This window comes from Oryctolagus cuniculus, chromosome 3 (assembly GCF_051225735.1).
Source record: "Oryctolagus cuniculus isolate XC-2025 breed Fujian yellow rabbit chromosome 3, ASM5122573v1, whole genome shotgun sequence".
Lineage (NCBI taxonomy): Eukaryota > Metazoa > Chordata > Mammalia > Lagomorpha > Leporidae > Oryctolagus > Oryctolagus cuniculus.
The window spans coordinates 152,961,896-152,979,852 of record NC_142869.1 but is presented as its reverse complement, the minus strand read 5'-3'; the positions used below and the strand labels follow the sequence as shown (position 1 = coordinate 152,979,852).

General features: G+C 37.8%; 1 protein-coding gene across 3 annotated transcripts in view; it reads right to left on the bottom strand.

Moving 5' to 3' along the window:
• CFTR (CF transmembrane conductance regulator) overlaps positions 1-17,957 on the bottom strand; it is a 221,603-nt gene that overhangs the window by 21,985 nt on the left and 181,661 nt on the right. For all 3 annotated transcript variants that reach the window (XM_089327932.1, XM_051847972.3, NM_001082716.1), the window contains 2 exon segments: positions 15,319-15,570; positions 6,000-6,155 (listed from right to left, as the gene is read on the bottom strand). In XM_089327932.1, the coding sequence (XP_089184058.1) occupies positions 6,000-6,155; positions 15,319-15,570 (408 nt within the window).

Here is a 17,957-nt window from a genome sequence, read left to right as displayed (position 1 = left end):
GCAGGGAGCTGAACTGGAAGAGGAGCAACTGGGAACGGATCCGGTGCCCCAACCAGGACTAGAACCCGGGGTGCCGGCGCCGCAGGTGGAGGATTAGCCTAGTAAGCCGCGGAACCGGCCGACATTAAATAATGTTTAAAAATAAGTGTTCAGACCAGGTTTTTAGTAGTTAAGATGCCTAATCTCACATCTCAGTGCCTGGGTTTGATTCTGGGCTCTGGCTCCAGACTCCAGCTTCCTACCAATACAGCGCAGGGGAAGCAGTGGCACTGGTTCCGGCAATTGGATGCCTGCTCCCATGTCAGAGACCTGGACTGAATTACCAGATTCCAGCTGAAGTCAGTCCCAACTGAGCCCTGGCCATAGCATTTGCAGACATCTAGGGAGTGAGCCAGTGGATAGGAGCTTTTCCCTTGTGTCCCTTTCTCTATATTTCTCTATATCTCCACTTCTCAATGATAATAAAGTGTTGCTTTGCTTGTAGGAGCATCTATTGGCTAGAGCAAGAGGAATAAAATATTTCTCAGTGAAAAATATTCGAAGTTTATAACAAATACAGGGCAATTCTATAATATTAATGTACATACATGTCATATCATATATTTGTATATACACGATAGCACGTGAGATAGTCAATTAATGTTCATTGTAAGTTATTTAATGGTTCCCAACCTTTTGATAATTCAACTTTTTAGTGTACAATTTCAAACATAGCATTAGAAAAAGTATTTTCCTAGTCGTACTGTGTTATGAAAACTTCCTAATATTTGACTCAGAAATCATAAAAATGTACTTACATCCACACCAGTTACTTTTCCCTTTTTTCTTCATTCCTTCTTTTTTTGTTGTTTTCTTTTCTTTTAGATATATTTAGGAGACAGACGGTGCCAGCAGCCCCTATGGGCACTGGTTCCTCTCCTGGCCTGCTCCTCTTCTGCTCCAGTTCTCTGCTCATGGCTTGAGAAAGCAATGGAGGATGGCCCAAGTGCTTGGGCCCCTGCACCCACATGGGAGACCTGGGAGAAGCTCCTGGCTCTTGGCTTTGGATGGGCTCAGCTCCGGCTGTTGCAGCCATTTGAGGAGTAAACCACCAGATGGAAGATCTCTGTCTCTCCCTCTTCATCTCTAACTCTGCCTTTCAAATAAATAAATAAAATCTCAAAAGAAGATTTATTTAGTTTGAAGTCAGAGTTACAGGAGGGGAGGAGAGTGAGAGATAGGTGGAGAGGGGGAGGGGAAGAGAGAGAGGGAGAGAGAGGGAGAAGGAGAGAAGGAGAGAAGGAGAGAGAGAGAGAGAGAGAGAGAGATCCTCTATCCATTGGTTTCTTCCTCAGACAGCCACATCTGCTGGGGCTGGGCTGGACCAAAGCCAGGACCCAAGAACTTCTTCCAGTTCCCCAATGAGGGTTCAGGGAACCAGACACTCGAGCCATCTTCCATTGCTTTCCCAGGTGCATTAGCAGGGAGCTCAATGGGAAGTGCAGCAGCCAGAGGCATGTTTACCAGCTACTCCATCACGATAGTCTTGTCCCAATCTTTTTAAAACCTACAAACTTTAGGGACTTTTATGGGCTATCTTAATATCACATTCTTCGTGAATCCAATACAAAGGTGAAGGAGATAGGATCCCTAACCTCAAAGGTATTATAAATAGTAGTAAAACCCACCACAGCCAGTATATTGTGCTTTTCTATGTATCAGGGAGGAGTGTAAGTACTTTTTTATTTTTTAAGATTTTATTTATTTATTTCAGAGGTAGAGTTACAGACAGAGAGAGGGAAAGATAGAGAGAAAGGCCTTTCATCTGCTGATTTACTCCCCAAATGGCCACAACAACCAGAGGTGGGTCAACCTGAAGCCAAGAGCCAGGAGCTTCTTTTGGGTCTCCCATGTGGATACAGGGGCCCAAGCACTTGGGCCATCTTGTACTGCTTTCCCAGGCCATAGCAGAGAGCTGGATTGGAAGAGGAGCAGCTGGGACTAGAATAGGCATCCATATGGGATACTGTTGCCACAGGCAGAAACTCTGCCTATTACACCACAGTGAGGCCCCGGAGTGTAAGTAATTAGATAACTCATTCAACTCTCACAAAGGCACAATGAAGTAGTTACTATCATTATACCCATTTTATAGGAAAGGAAGCCAAAGCCCAGAGAAATTAAATAACTTGCCTAAGATTATACAGATTAAAATACATGACACTGGTCAAACCACAATCCTTGGTAAAAGTTATCAAGTGTTTACTGACCCAGGACAAAACAAGGTAGATTCAGTTCCTATCATGTAACTTGTGTTAGGCATATTATAAATCAAAAGAAAAGGAAAAAAATTGTTTTATTTTACATTTCTATTTTGTTTTTCCTACTAGTCATCATCAATTGACAATAATTTTGAGTTTAAATCTTGCTTTCTTAACTAAAATGTCTGTGAAGTTTTATAATACTAAGTGGAAATTAAACAAGTAGACAGACGATTTTAATAGAAGACATAGCGGAAGTGCGAGGAGAAATTTATAATCAAGGTTATAGGTCCCATCTGGGACTGGAATAGGTCAAAAATCTCAAATCCACAAAATCTGAATGTTGCTTTTAAAAGTTTAATTTGTGTCGGCTGGCGCCGCGGCTCACTAGGCTAATCCTCCGCCTAGCAGCGCCGGCACACCGGGTTCTAGTCCCGGTCGGGGCGCCGGATTCTGTCCCGGTTGCCCCTCTTCCAGGCCAGCCCTCTGCTGTGGCCAGGGAGTGCAGTGGAGGATGGCCCAGGTGCTTGGGCCCTGCACCCCATGGGAGACCAGGAAAAGCACCTGGCTCCTGGCTCCTGCCATCGGATCAGCGCGGTGCGCCGGCTGCAGCGGCGGCCATTGGAGGGTGAACCAACGGCAAAGGAAGACCTTTCTCTCTCTGTCTCTCTCTCTCACTGTCCACTCTGCCTGTCAAAAAAAAAAAAAAAGTTTAATTTGTGTGCATCTTGTAATGAAGGAACACAAGGAAAATGAGGAGGAGAAAGGCACAGCAGTGGAAGCAGGAGAAAAGGAAGACGATACAGATGTGATGGGCTGGGGTTTGTCATAATTACCTACAAGCATTCACTGAATAAGCCATGACTCCATTAGTCGCCATATGAGTACCTATGTTGAATTCATCATTTTGGTTACATTCTTTCTTTCTTTGAATGCTGACTTACAGCAGTGAAATTTTGAGCTTATTATTGGAAGTCCATAGGTTGCACTCAGATCTCACTGTGGCAATATCAAGGCCAAATGCTATCTCCACCTCTAACTGTAGAATCTGTAAGATTTACAACGTTAAGCATATGGGAATTTTAATAATCATTAAAGAATTAATGATTATTGCACTGAGTGGGAACTGCTGAACCCCCAATTTCATCGCTCTGACCCACAGATGCGTGTTTTTATCCTCTCTCACATACTCCACAGCAGAGATGTCCCAACTCTCGGATGGGAGTCATGTGAGCATGGATTATTTTATCATAAAATTGCATTGCAAGAACAGGTCTAGTCATTTCCTCAGAATAACCTGCAGCCTTTCAAACCTGTAATTAAAGCTCTAAAAATAGTTAAAATTATTTTTTTATGTTTTTCTGAATTCAGTGCTTAACAAGGTTCAAGGCTGTTGCGCAACTGTAAGTCTTGGTGTTTGAATTGACTTATGCCAGTGGCACTCTGACTGTAAGCCTCATTGTCTACTGGTTACAACCTCACAGCTCACACGTAGAGGAAAACAAATTAAAGGAAATTCCACCTTGAAATGTACACAATATCCTGTCTAGCAGGCTGCCGGATTCTCTGAGACTGCTTTCTCTGCTACAGGAGAGAACGTAAAGCAACCCACAAGGACTTGCCAAAACCACTGGCATCTTGTGATTGCACAGCTGATGTTTTAGGATCACTATCAGAGAGAGGGGAAGCTCACTGTTCAAAGTTCCTGTGTCATGTGTTTGAAAACAAATGAGCACATGACCCAGGAATCTTTGCTGTCCCAATGTCAGAGATCTCATATCTATGTCCTTGCAAGTTCTGCGAGATAGAAGGAAGAAAGAATTGGGAAGGCAAACAAAAAAATAGCTCTCCTCGGATGTGTTTTTGTATTTCTTCTTCCTTCTTTGTAATCATCCAACTCCAAGGAAGGAAAAAATTACTTAATGTGAACTTTCAAAGCAGATTAGGAAAATAAAGGCATCTCTGGTTTGCCGTCTTCCTCTCTTTTTGGGCATTCACGTGATGTTCAAAGGTTTTCACTAGAGAGGAAATAGTACTGTCTACAGAGCCCTTCTGATCCTGAGAGAACAGTCCCAGAAACCACGGTCACCAACAGGCATCCGAGAAGATCTACATCAGCGTCAGCCAGCATTTGTAAAGGAACCTCTGAATGCATTTTGTGTTTAATTCTTATAAAGCTTGACCAGTTCACACCACATTGAATGTACTGAAACAGTGCACTGTGCCCCAGAAAGATGTACAAGTATTACATGTTAAAAGCTTTTTTGGAAAAAAAAAGTTATCATAACGAAAAGGGAAAAGAAAATAAAGGCAAGTTTGGAAAATTTACTTGGGCAGAAAGGCAAGATAAAGAACTTTCACAACTCTGCTACACTCAGATCTCCAGATCTGGCATAGATTCCTAAGTAGGGTACATAGTAAAATAAAATATCACTACATGCACATAAACCAATGGAGTCCTAGTGAAATTGAACTTAACTTTTAGAGCTCGCTTATTCTAATGGGCAGATTTGTGTGAACAAGAACAGAAGAAAAAGAAAGAAAACAGAAGTTTTATTGTTGTTTAAAAAAGGACCAGAAGATAGTCTACACTGAAAAACACACTTCTCTGACAACCAGATTCTATTCCAGGATCTTCAACATTTTTATTTTGCCTCATGCTATCACCTCGGGATACCCACATTTCCAGGTTTTCTTTATCTTACACCATCTGACAATTTCTCTTTTTCTTTCTGAAAGAAACAGTACTGTTTACAAAACCCCAACCAGAATTAATCTTCTGGCAACATGGTAAAGTCTAGACAAGTGAATTCAAGCACCAGCCAGGCAGTTACAATATTTAGTGCCTCATTAGTTGAAAGGAACAAATGTCTCCCCCAAGATAACCTAGCAAGAAATAGAAATTTTTTTCTCTGTCTGGATGTGTAGTCAGTCTACCTGGACATGCTTCTGGCATTTTCATTTTGTATTAAAAACAGAGAACTGTTGGGAGAACCATGTAGTACAATGAGTTCAGTCCTTATTAGCACAAAGAGATGGAAGTGGTCATGAAAACAGTGAGAACAGCCATAGAGATGAGAGCAAATACTGGCAGAAACACAGCAAATGCCTTTCAGATTTGGACCCGTAAAGACATCTCTTGGTTTCCAATTAGATCGTTTTAAACTGGAACGGTAGCTATTTCCCCCATACACAAGAAGTCCTCTTGCACAATAACACAGAATAATACTAAGCCAGTGAGGCTAGGGATACCTCTGTGACCCAAATCAGAGTGACATTTAAAAAAAAAAAAAAAAAGTACTTATCAATCTGAGACAGTGTTTGTTATCTAAAGAACAAGAACCCAACCACTACACTTTACATTTGCAATTCCACTACCAAGTGTTTGCTCTTTCAGGAGAATCTTTTATGTCTTGCACAGCATTTCTCAACCTGCTGTGATTGCTAACTTGGAGCTCAGACTATAAAGCAGTGAGAAAATCGCATGTGAAAACAAAAGCCCCAGGCTTTCACTGCAGATCATGTCTTCAGGGAAATGCAATCAAAACTACAATTTCAAATAACTCTATGTCCCACAGAGAATTTCAGACTTTCAGAGATAAATTTTTCTCCCTACATGGCACACACAACAACAGACAGCAATTCTTAATGAATATATTTGACAGGGTAATGTGAATTCCTTCAGTGCAAGTGTCAAATAACGGTGAACATGTAATTCAGCTCTTGTTTTCTTTTTTTCTGGCTGAATCTCTTACTCACCTGTGGGATCACTCCAAAGGCTTTTCTCCACTGCTGCAAAGTGATCGAATCCCAAGACACACCATCAATCTGGATTTCTCCTTCAGTGTTCAGTAGTCTCAAAAATGCTGATAACAAAGTACTCTTCCCTGAGCCAGTTCTTCCTAAGAGGCCCACCTACCAAGGAAAAGTGATAGAATTACTTCTGTGACATAGATGCCACACTACACAAATATTTCAGAACAGTACTTCAGTAACAACCATTAGGAAAGTTTCTCCCATCACCAGGGAAAGATTTTTCATCTATTCATTCAACTGTTTTTGCAGGATCCCAATTAGGAGCACTATTGACATGGTTGGGAAGAGCAACAGAATGTAGACCTCCAATCCTGCACCCTGCTAACGTGTCTGAGAAAGCAGCAACAGATGGCCCAAGTGCCTGGATCCCTGCCACTCAGTGGGAGATCTAGATGAAGCTTCAGACTGCTGCCTTTGGCTTGGCCCCAGCCTGGCCACTGTGGCCATCTGGGGAATGAACCAGTGGATGGAAGGTGTGTGTGTGTGTGTGTGTGTGTCCTTCTCTGTGTAACTCTGACTTTCAAATAAATAAACAAATATTTATTTAAAAAATTAGAAGCTGGCTATAAAGAACTAGACCCAGCACCGGCTTCATTTATTGCTCATCTTTACTAACAACAAAAAGGTTGAAAAATGCCCGTTTTGCATTAAGGAAGAGCAAACACAGTGGCTTAATGCACATAAGAATGGACTCAACCCAGAAGTCCTAGAAACAGGGATCAATCGCTTGGATATAAACTTGAAAATTACTTAATAGAAGCTTACTATTTAGTTACCATCCCTGAAAAATTAGGCAAGTATCAAGTTCAGCCTGACAATAAACAAGAATATGTACAGGGAGTACCTCTATAGCCAGAGAAGGCCAGTTGAGCCAAGTCCTCCCCACACCTCAGTGAATAAGCACTTGGATAGCTGTCAAATAAAATTCTTACATATACACTGATTGGCAAGAGGGAAACTTGAGACAGCAAAAAGGCTATTAAGGAGAACAAAACAAAGCAAATAAACTATCCTTGTTACCTGAAGACTGTAAAAGCAAGGCATAGACGTGCGAATACGTGCATTGCTGGAGAGATCCAGTGCTACAGACAGGCCACAGGGAGGCCAACCCTGTGTCCTGAGGTCAGCTCACCTCCCAGCACCTGAGGAAGGTGCTCCGGATGGGAGAGCCTCCTGCAGTCATCAGCTGACCTCCGAACAGACTGCCTGGCGCTTAGTAACACTGAATAAACGGCCTTCCCCTTACGTCATTTCTACTTTATTTGTAATTGTTTGGCCTCTTTACAGTATAGTGAGCACATGGTCTTTTGATTTACACTTAAAAACTGTACCTATTGATGGAGTATCGTATGTTTTGATACATGTACACAGTGTGTACAAGGGGTCTTCAAAAAGTTCATGGAAAAAGATGTTATGAAAAACAATGCATAGATTTCAAAAAAATTGTACAAAAAAGCTTATTTTTTAATTCCATCTCTATAAACTTTTAAAAATATTTTCATGATATTCAAATCAGGGTAAGCATATCTGTCTCCTCATTTACTATTTCTTTGTGGACAAACCACTCAAAATCTTCTTTTTCTAGCTTTTCACACTGTCTGTAGTAAAGGATAGCTTGATTTTTTTAGTTTTCAATTCATTAGAACTCAGAACTTTAAAAATACATAATATAAATGAATTTCTAAATGCTTATTCTCAATTTCTATACATATCACCAACCTGTAATAGTGCATGGTCCACCACAAACGTCTTAGAGTATGTAACAACCCATATGATATAATAATAATAACTTACTGAACACTTATTAGGGACCTGATAATAAAATAGGCCTTTGGGGTAAGCTGGTAACAACACTGATAATGGAAGATCTCTCTCTCTCTCTCTCTCACCGTCTCCTCTCTCTCTCTCTCCCTCTCTATGTAACTCTTTCAAATAAATAAATCTTTAAGAAAATACAAATGACAATATCCATATTTCTGATGTTAAAGACTGTCCTCCTATCCATCACAAAGGCTCCATAATAAGATTTTCACAAGTGTTTATTCTCTGCTGCAACGGAGAAAATCAGGTCAGCTAAAGGTTATACACAATGCTCTGTTGAGTGTCTTCAGGGCACAAATCATAAACAATAATTATTTATTTTGTCCTTGGTTATTTTTTGTGTTTATCCTAAGAATGTAAATTCATAAAGGGCAGCATAGCCTATCTTATTTTCCATTTGATTCCCAGTACTTATACAAAGTGCTCATACAACTACTTGTTTGGACTGACCAAAGGACAGGCAAATGGAAGGACAAATGGATGAATGAGCACATGAATGAACACACATAATTAGCTGATTGGACTAATAAATAGAGTTAGTCAATTTTATCAACTCTTACTTTAAAATTCATGTGGAATTTCATCCCCACATTTTCATTTCTGAATTAGCTCACATTACACAAACACATTCACTAGATGTCATGGGTTTTCCAACAAAATAGCAAGGTCTTCTATAAGCCATCTGAATGTGCCAGAAAGGCGAGGTATGAGGGAAGAGAAGAAAAAGTTCAACTGGGATGTGATTTGCTCTAAGTTAGACTAAAAAAGTTTGCTAAAAAGTGGCTTCAGATCCAAATCCCTGTATCACTAGTCAAAGTTCTAATGAGTAGGATAAATGACTATGGTCCCTCTCCCCCAGAAGTAAATAGTACAATTTTTAGTGAATTCAGTTTTTATATGGGGAATCCATTGGATTGAGAGGCAATTTGTAAATCTTTGTTTAGCTTTAATGTTTTCAGCTGTTGCTCTGGCTGCTCTGTATCACTGAGTCACTGGTAATGCATTGTGTCTGACAGGTTTTTCAATAGCTAAGAATCTCGTTGGTTTCTACCTAACAAAGCCTTTTTGTTCATATAATTGGCACATATAATTCTTTTCCAGGATTTGTTTTTCCAGTCTTCTCAGTGATCTATTAAAAAAGGCTAAAGTACTTCCCGCAAATAAGCTCTTAAGACATATCTTAATTCCAAATCAGTGTTTTCTAGTAACTTCAGTGCACCTCCTGTCTGAGAATTTTGGACCGAGATAAGTCCAAGTGGAGAGTTACACAGTGCTGAGCGTGCTGCTAGTTGTAGTTGCACTGTACCATGAATAGAACAGTCTCAGGACATTCCTCTCAGTGTTCTACTTGTCATTTTAAAGCTGCAACAGATAGAAATATGTTGTAATTATTTTTCACATCCTTGTAGTCTCCAGATCAGGATGTTAAGTCAAGTGAAATTCAGACGCACAAGGAGACTATACTTGTTCACACATCTCTGTTTAGTGTTTGAATAAACAGAATCTGGAGAATCTGCGTACATACACCCAGGATGAGTTACTGAATGATTCAGCTACTTCACACCAACTTTTTTCAAGACAGAAAATGAGACATGTTTAACTAACCAAACAGGCTCTTAAGTGCTTGTGCTGATACGAGATGAATCTTTGGAACTATGACTTACTGCTAACATTTCGATATTTTGAAGGGGCTACAAATGGAGAAAGCAGATATGTTCACCCAAAAGAATATATCTTGAAGTACTGTTAAACATCTATTTAATCAAAAGAATATCTAGGTATTATGACATATACAACATACGTATCTGAAGAATTTTGGTAAGTCCAGGTTTATCATGAAAGAAGAGACTCCAAATTAAAACCCCAGCCTGCATTTTGAGAGGGAAAAGAAAAGGAAAAAAGGAAGAGATATAATCAGGCTATTAAGATTCAGATAAAAAATCATCAGCTTTTAAGAATAGGCTATTTGAGATTTAAAAGAAAATAGATTTTTTATAGTAATGGTTGCAAAATACTTGCTATATTTCTCATGCATTGAAAAAACACTTTTAAAGTGTAGATTCTGTGAATTAAATGCCTCAAATAAAAGCAAATAAAGTAACAGGACATCTTTAAAGTAAATACTATGGACAAAATGTTTTAATATGAAGACTGAATAATTTTCTGTACAAAATATTAATTTTTGCCATCTATTCACCATATCATCAAGAATACAGAAATCCACTAAAAATTAAATGATATGCTTACATAAGCCCTGAATTTCAACTGCTTTTTTTGTTTTGAAGAAAAATAACTAGTCCACAGTGTTTCTGTATACCCAAAATGATAAATTAAATAATTAAATATGAGTCTGCTTCTTAATGGTCTAGGCCAGCCCTGGCCATTGTAGCCATTTGGGGAGTGAATCAATTAGTGGAAGGTTTCTCTCTCTCTCTCTCTCTCTCTCTCTGCTTTACAAATAAAAGAAATTCATTGTTTTAAAGCAAAGAGATGGAGAATGCTATTCTATATTAACACTGTTTCGAAGGAAATTGTAGTAGCTATATTATTTTTGTAAAGCAAAGACTTTAGAGAAAGGAACATTATCAAGAATAAAGGGGTCAGTGTTGCAGCGCAGTTGGTTAAGCCGCCAACTGCAACACCAGCAACCCATATGAGCACAAGTTCCAGTCAGGCTGCTTCCCTTCTGATCCAGCTCCCTGCTAATGTTCCTGGAAAGCAGCAGACCATTTGAGAGACCAGAATGGAGTTACAGGCTTCCTGGCTTCATCCTGGCCCAGCCCTGGTCATTACAGCCATTTAGGGAATGAACCAGCACATGTAAGATTTTCCCACTAGTCTCACACTAGGATTAGAGGGAAACTTCCTCAACTTGATCAAGAATTACAGTCCTGTAGCCAATACCATTCCTAATGGTGAGAAACTTGTGATTTTCCCAATAAGATCAGGAACAAAACAAGGATATCTACTTTCACCATTGCTTTCAACATTATATTGAAAGTCCTTGTTAATATAATAAGACAAGAAAAAAGAATGAAAGATATAGAGATTGCGAACGAAGAATGAAACTGTAATCACAGAGGATATGATCATCTGTATAGAAAATCTTAAAGAATGATAAAAATTGGATGTTTTTATAATCATTAGTAATTACAGCAAATTTGTGAGAATGAAGGTTAATATACAAAAGTTGATCATGTCCCTGTACAACAGTAATGAATAAGTAGTATTTGAAATTAAAGTAGCAATACCAGTTACATTATGATCTCCAAAATGAAATATTTAGATATAAATATAACAAAATACATATAAGATCTACATAAGGACAACTGTAAAACTTCAATGAAAGAAACTGAATAACTAAATTAGTAGATAAATAATCCATGTTTATGGATAGGAAGACTCAATACAAAGTGTTTTTGACTTACAATGGTTCAAATCATTATTTTTTAAAACTAATAATGATGTAATACACATTAAGTAAAAACTGAGTACACTTCAAATTTTGAATTTGATCTTTTCCCAGGCTAGTGACCTGCAATTTGATACCATCTTGCTGCTCCCAATCAGCTGCATGATCATGAGGATAAATAACTGATAATCTACAGAGTTGAGTTACTGAGCTATGACATACATCAGGATAGATGTATTAAACGCATTGAAACCTATTTTCAACTTATGGTGGGTTGATCAGGATGTAACTCCATTATGAGTCAAAGAGCATTATAATGTCACGATGTCAGTTAATCCCAAACTTATCTACAGATTCAAGGCAATCACAATAAAAATTTCAGTGAATGTTTTTGTGGATGTCTACAAACTGACTGTGCAACTGACAAATTTATAAGGAGAGGCAAAAAAACACAGAGTAGCCAACATAAGACTGAAGAAAAAAGTCAGAAGACTAACCTTCCTGACTTCCATGACTTAATATAGTCGACTTAAAACCTGGAAGTAGCAGAATATCTTCAGTTGGGAAACATTTTCCTTCCCAATTCTTGCATTCAAGACTCTGTCTAACTCTACTTATCTCCTTTCCTCTTGTCTCACAGAAAATCTACTTTACTTCAGGCAGAGGCGAATACCTCCACACTGCATTTGCTTTGACCATCACTTCCCATCATCAACGTGAGTGTTCTAAATGGTTTCTCGCTTCAATGCTCCCCCATTCAACCAGCCTTTAGCAGCTGGACTTCTGCCCATACTCCTCTACGCAAAACAGCTCTCAAACAAGTTTTCTGACAGTTAGATACATGCATGGGCACACCTGGGAGGGCACTAAACACTGACCACTGTCTCCATCGGCAAGTCTGATTGAGGTGCCCCAGAATGTGCATTTCTTCAAGTTTTTGAGCAATGCAGATGATGCTGGTCCACTGCTCTTGAGGATGACCAGAAACCACTTACTAGCATAATCTATTAGAATTTTCCAAGTCTTTTACTTCCTTCATTGGTTTAGTTTTCAAAATCTGTAAATTTCCATCATTATGCTCTAATCTTGGCTTCCTTTATCCTACAGGCATCCTCTAACCTAACCAAACCAGTTATTACTTTCTGAGCATGCTCCATGCCTCATGTTAGGTCTTCTGTCTGAAACACAAAACACTCTTCCTCACCCACCTTCACTGGGTTAAGTGCACAGTTCAGATCTTGAAGCCTCATTCTAAATGTCACTTCCTGTATAGAGCCTTCCCTGAATAGCCCAACTCTCTGCCAACTGATACCAACTGCTTCCTTTTCTGAATTCCTATGGCATTTGCTTGCTGATCTCTTATTCAAAGGCATATCAAAGGGTTTTTGTTGTTGCTGGTTTTTGTTTGTTTGTTTTTGTTTTTGTTTTTTAGCCTAGAGTTTATACAGTTTAAGAGGTGGCTTTTTAAAGAATGACAAAATTATAAATACAAAATCAGTATAGGCTTTGAGTAGTTCTCGGACAAGTAAAGGTCTTTGAAACATTAGCTTTGCTAGCATCACCAGGATCCTGCATCAGCCTCACCGGATCTCACTGGATTTCTTGGTACAGACACTCCCTTCGCCCCCCTCCCCCTCTCATTCATCTGTTCCTCCACCTTCTTTTAAGTTAGAGAGGTGGCATATGATGAAAAGGAACTTCAAAGTCAGATGGATCTAGGTTTAAGACCCTTGCCTTCTCTAATATGAGTGATTTCCAGTTCCCCAAGAGAACCTAAAGCACAACATGCAATGAATACTTACTGAACACACAAGGTCTACTCTGTTTATGAAGACTCAGGGACAATGATATGCATGAACATAGTACTTCTTCCTCACTTTGTAACAACTCTGTAGACAATTCTCACATCAGGGAAATTTTCTACAGGTATGAGGTCTCTACAAATTCTCTCACTCCACTAGGGCTTTACTGAATTTGATTTACTGGGCAAGTAGGCACCACTATAGCAAAGGACAGGGAAGATGTGAGGGGGAGGGAAACCACATAATTTACCAAGGCTTTCACACCTAGTTGATATCAACCTATGTGTTGCTATTGTTTATAATGATACTAGCTAGCAGCTTTGGCATCCATTCTGTGATCCAAGGACAACACTCTCAGCGGCCGATGTAAGGCAAAACAGTAATTAATTGTGTTTTTTCTGATGGGAGGTAGGAGTCAAGACATAATTAATTTTACATAGCTCTAAGGCATAACTAATATATAAGTTCAATAATGAAGCAAATACATCAAAAAATTCAGATTTCATCAGGGTTCTAATCTCAGCACAAAGACCAGTCTTCATCTAGTACTAGGGGTAAATTTTATCTAAAATGCAAAACCTTTCCATTTTGCCCCCTTTAAAACCATTTTCTCTCAGAAATAGAGAAAAATAAGACAAATCCCATTTTTAATGAACAGAAATATCTTAGAGAATTAATTTTATTGGTACATAAATTTATTTATTTTAAGAAAAAAGATGAGTCAAAAAGTCTAGCTTCTCATAGTAAGTCATTTAGCATGGCACTTTTTTTCTCATCTTATACTCTTTTTAAAAATAACTTTGTCTCCTCCTCTGTCTATCTGTAATTCTGCCTCTCAAATAAATAAAATCTTTTAAAAATAAAAAAATTACTTTGTGCAATGCATTATTTGTTTATGAAACATTTAGAAAAGTTAAGTGCTAACAATCTGTTCTTATGCCTGTGTTAGTGATGGTGGCCTAATAACTTTACCAACACTATATTAATAGTTTTTGAAACTCTATTTAAAATTAATCACGAAGATAAGTTCTTAAATTCGATTTTCTGAAGAACTGGCTCAAGTTGGTACTGTGGAGCAGCAGGTTAAGCAGCCACCTGTAATGCGAGCTTCCCATATTGCAGTGCCGGATTGGGTCCTGGCTGCTCACCTGCCAATCTGGCTCCCTGCTAATGCACCTGGTAACATAGCAGAAGATGGCCCTAGTACTTGGGCCCCTACCACCCATGTGGGAGACCCAGATGCAGCTCTGGGCTCCTGGTTTGACCTGGCCCAGTCCCAGCCATTGCGGCCATGTAAGGAATGAAAGACACACTCACTCTCTCTCTCTCTCTCTCTCTCTCTCTCTGTTACTGTGCCTTCCAAATAAATAAAATAAAGCTTAAAAAAAAGAACTGGCTCTCTTTTATATTATATCAATAAAAAAGAACATCAGTCAGAAGCATATAATACCCCTGTCTGGATTTATAGCACAGTGTAGAAGGAGAGATTTGAAGACAATACAAAACTATGTTTACAGAGCATGAAGTACACAGAGGGTGACCATCTTCTCTAAGAATCAATTCCAAGAATCAGTATATATTGCCTGAGTTCTTTATATGAGTTCAGCCTAGTGCTGAGATCCATAAGAAACACTTTAAGATAATGCACAATTATTTATGCTCAGGAAACAAAATATTTCTTAGTCAATTCTTTTTGTTTAGTAATTAATTTTTGCTTACTAAATAATTTGGGGAAAAAATTAAACAATTGACATCTTAATGAAAATCCCTAAAAAGTAAAAAGCTAAAAATCAAAAGCCACTTGTTTGACACTTGACACTGTGCAAATTAGATAAAATTTAAGAAGACATTACATGGAATCAGCAGGAAAATATTCTCTTATTGAAAGATATTTTCAAGATAAAAAATCTTAAACATGTTATAATTGGGGTTGAATAGTATCTTTAGTTAATAACTTAGCAACAAATGAAATATCCTGTAATACAATTGAAAATATCCTGCAATCATATTGAACATTGACCTAGGACTCCACATATTAAATTTTGCATGAAAACTAGTAACTCCATATAATCTCCATATAATAGTAACTTGAAATGTGAATGCTCAGTATTGATCCTAGTCTACAATAATAGTGTTAATAAATGAATTCTTCTAACACACTGCTTTAGGCTATTGGGCTTCCTTACTGAACACAGGTCTAACAAAGCAAGCAATGTTGAAATCTCACCCTCTGGCCAGGACTTATTGAGAAGGAAATGTTCTCCAGGATGGCATTTCCGCTGTCTATATATTTTGCTGTGAGACCTTTGACAGTCATTTGGCCTCCTGAGGGCCAGACGTCATCTTTCTTCACATGTTGATTCTCAATAATCATAACTTTTGATAGCTGGCAGTTACTGGATGGTTTGATGGATTTGGTAGACTTAGTTTCTTCTGTTGGCATGTCAATAAACTTAAAGACTCGACTCACAGATCGCATCTGAAAGGAAATTAACAAAATTTTACTTTTGTTTAAGAATTGCAGACAATGTCATAATTAATTTGGTTGTCTCCTAAAAAGTAAAAATAATATGTGATGCAGATTATTCATCACTCAGCTGTCAGTTTTCAGTGAACTAACAGGAAATAATTGGATATAATTAAAAGCTTAACCTTAGAGAATTAACCAGAAGTTACATAAATGGGTTCTGAATAGACCTGTTTATTTTTGTGATCACTTAATTCTCAGTTACGCAAGCCATACATAAACAACCAATCTATTCTCAAAGAGAATAGATGATGTCAACAGGAAATGTTTACTCTACAACAAGCAGTACTGTACAATGCTGTGCAGTAGGTATTTTATAATAAAATTTACTACACCTCAAATCGCTACTGAATATTGCCTTTCTGTTGAACTACTTTAATAACTATCGACAATTCTTTACGTCAACGGGATGGTAAGTGGACTCTTGATGCTTTGTCAATTTTAAATAACTTCACAATAATCTTCAAATAAATTTAAGTCATCAGCAGGCATGCATCTGTAGTTAAATAATTAATTATCTATCTAAGTTTCATAAATATCCATTTCCAGTGCTGAGAGAAATGAGAATACATATATTTGAAATTAAATATGCATTGACTTTTTCAACCTATTTATGTAACACTTAATAATGTACATCTTTAATGTGCATAGAAATAAAGAATTCAACTATTTTTGAAGGTGTTTACTTAAATTATAAGAACATATTTCTCAGAATAATTATGCTTTATTAGATTCAGAATATGGTTTTTATAACAGCTTTGCATATGCTAGGTACTCAATAGATATTTGGTCAAGTGATAAATGAGTGGAAGAATGGAGATATTACTGAATAAATATAAATAAATAAAGATGAGTAACAAGAAAGAATTTGAAAATTTTGTATCACTACAATTTTATTTTTAAAAGATCATCCTTGTCGTTCATCCCTTCCTATGTGTTAATAGCTTGCTAAACAAAATTTTTGCTATTTTTTGAGTCTTACTAGTAAATATTGATGTTAGTTTTGTTCTTAACTAACCTTTACAATATTAATGTATTATTATCATCTTATTTATAGCTAAGGCTTAGATTTTAGAAACTTTTTTTTAAAAAAGTGGAAGAAATGCATTTGGGGCATTTTCCTGTATTATTTCTATTTTTCATTATCAAAAGGTAAAATTTAAAAATTCCTTATCTTTGTATGGAATGATTGACGCACAATGTATAAGAGTTTAGATACTGATCCTTAATTTAACACATTCAACACCAAGGATTCCATCTTAGCAATTCTAACTTTATTGCCTGTTTTCAATGCCATTGATCAAGTCCCCTGTTTGTGAAGTTCCTTCTTCTTTCTAGCGATTCTTACTTCAGTTATCTTCATCTTGAAAGCATCTTGGAATTATCATCAATAATCATTTAAGGTTCAAGAAGATAACCCTTTTAAGTTGAACCAATTTTTAATAGAATTGAAAGGATTTAAAGCCCACACCCATCATAAATAACTAGAGGAGGGAGGCTGTAATCACAATTGTTTCCACATGTAATATTTTCAATTCTGAACTATGAATGACTTTAAAATGTTAATAATCCTGATTCATTACTAATCTTTAATTGAAGCATACTCTTGAATTTCATTCTTTAATTTTTTTTTTTTTTTTGACAGGCAGAGTTAGACAGTGAGAGAGAGACAAACAGAAAGGTCTTCCTTCCGTTGGTGCACCCCAAAAATGGCCGCTACGGCCGGCGCACTGCGGCCACCCATCTGAAGCCAGGAGCCAGGTGCTTTCTCCTGGTCTCCCATGCGGGTGCAGGACCCAAGCACTTGGGCCATCCTCCACTGCCTTCCTGGGCCACAGCAGAGAGCTGGACTGGAAGAGGAGCAACCGGGACAAAACCGGCGCCCCAAATGGGACTAGAACCGGGAGTACTGGCGCCACAGGTAGAGGATTAGCCTAGTGAGCCGCGGCGCTGGCCCATTGGTTAATTTTCATAGAGAGTTACTAGTCTATAGAAGGTCTGGAAGAGAAATTAGAATTATCATCAGAGTGAAATTACCAGGGAAATAGCTCAAATGCTTTTGAAACACCTCACTGTATTTATCCCACATACAAATAGCATCCTTCTCTTGAAATGATTCAGAGAAATACTCAAATGTAGCTTAACTTTATGAAGTTGAGACTATTATTTCTGTATATCAATTCAATGAATAATTCTAAACTAGTCTTTGTTAAGCACTTTAGTATATAAAGAAGAACACTATGTTAATTCTTCAAACAACCAGTAAAACATTCAAGTATTGCTGTTTAAATAACTCAAAATTATACACAGTATTTTTACTTTATTTTATAATATTTTTA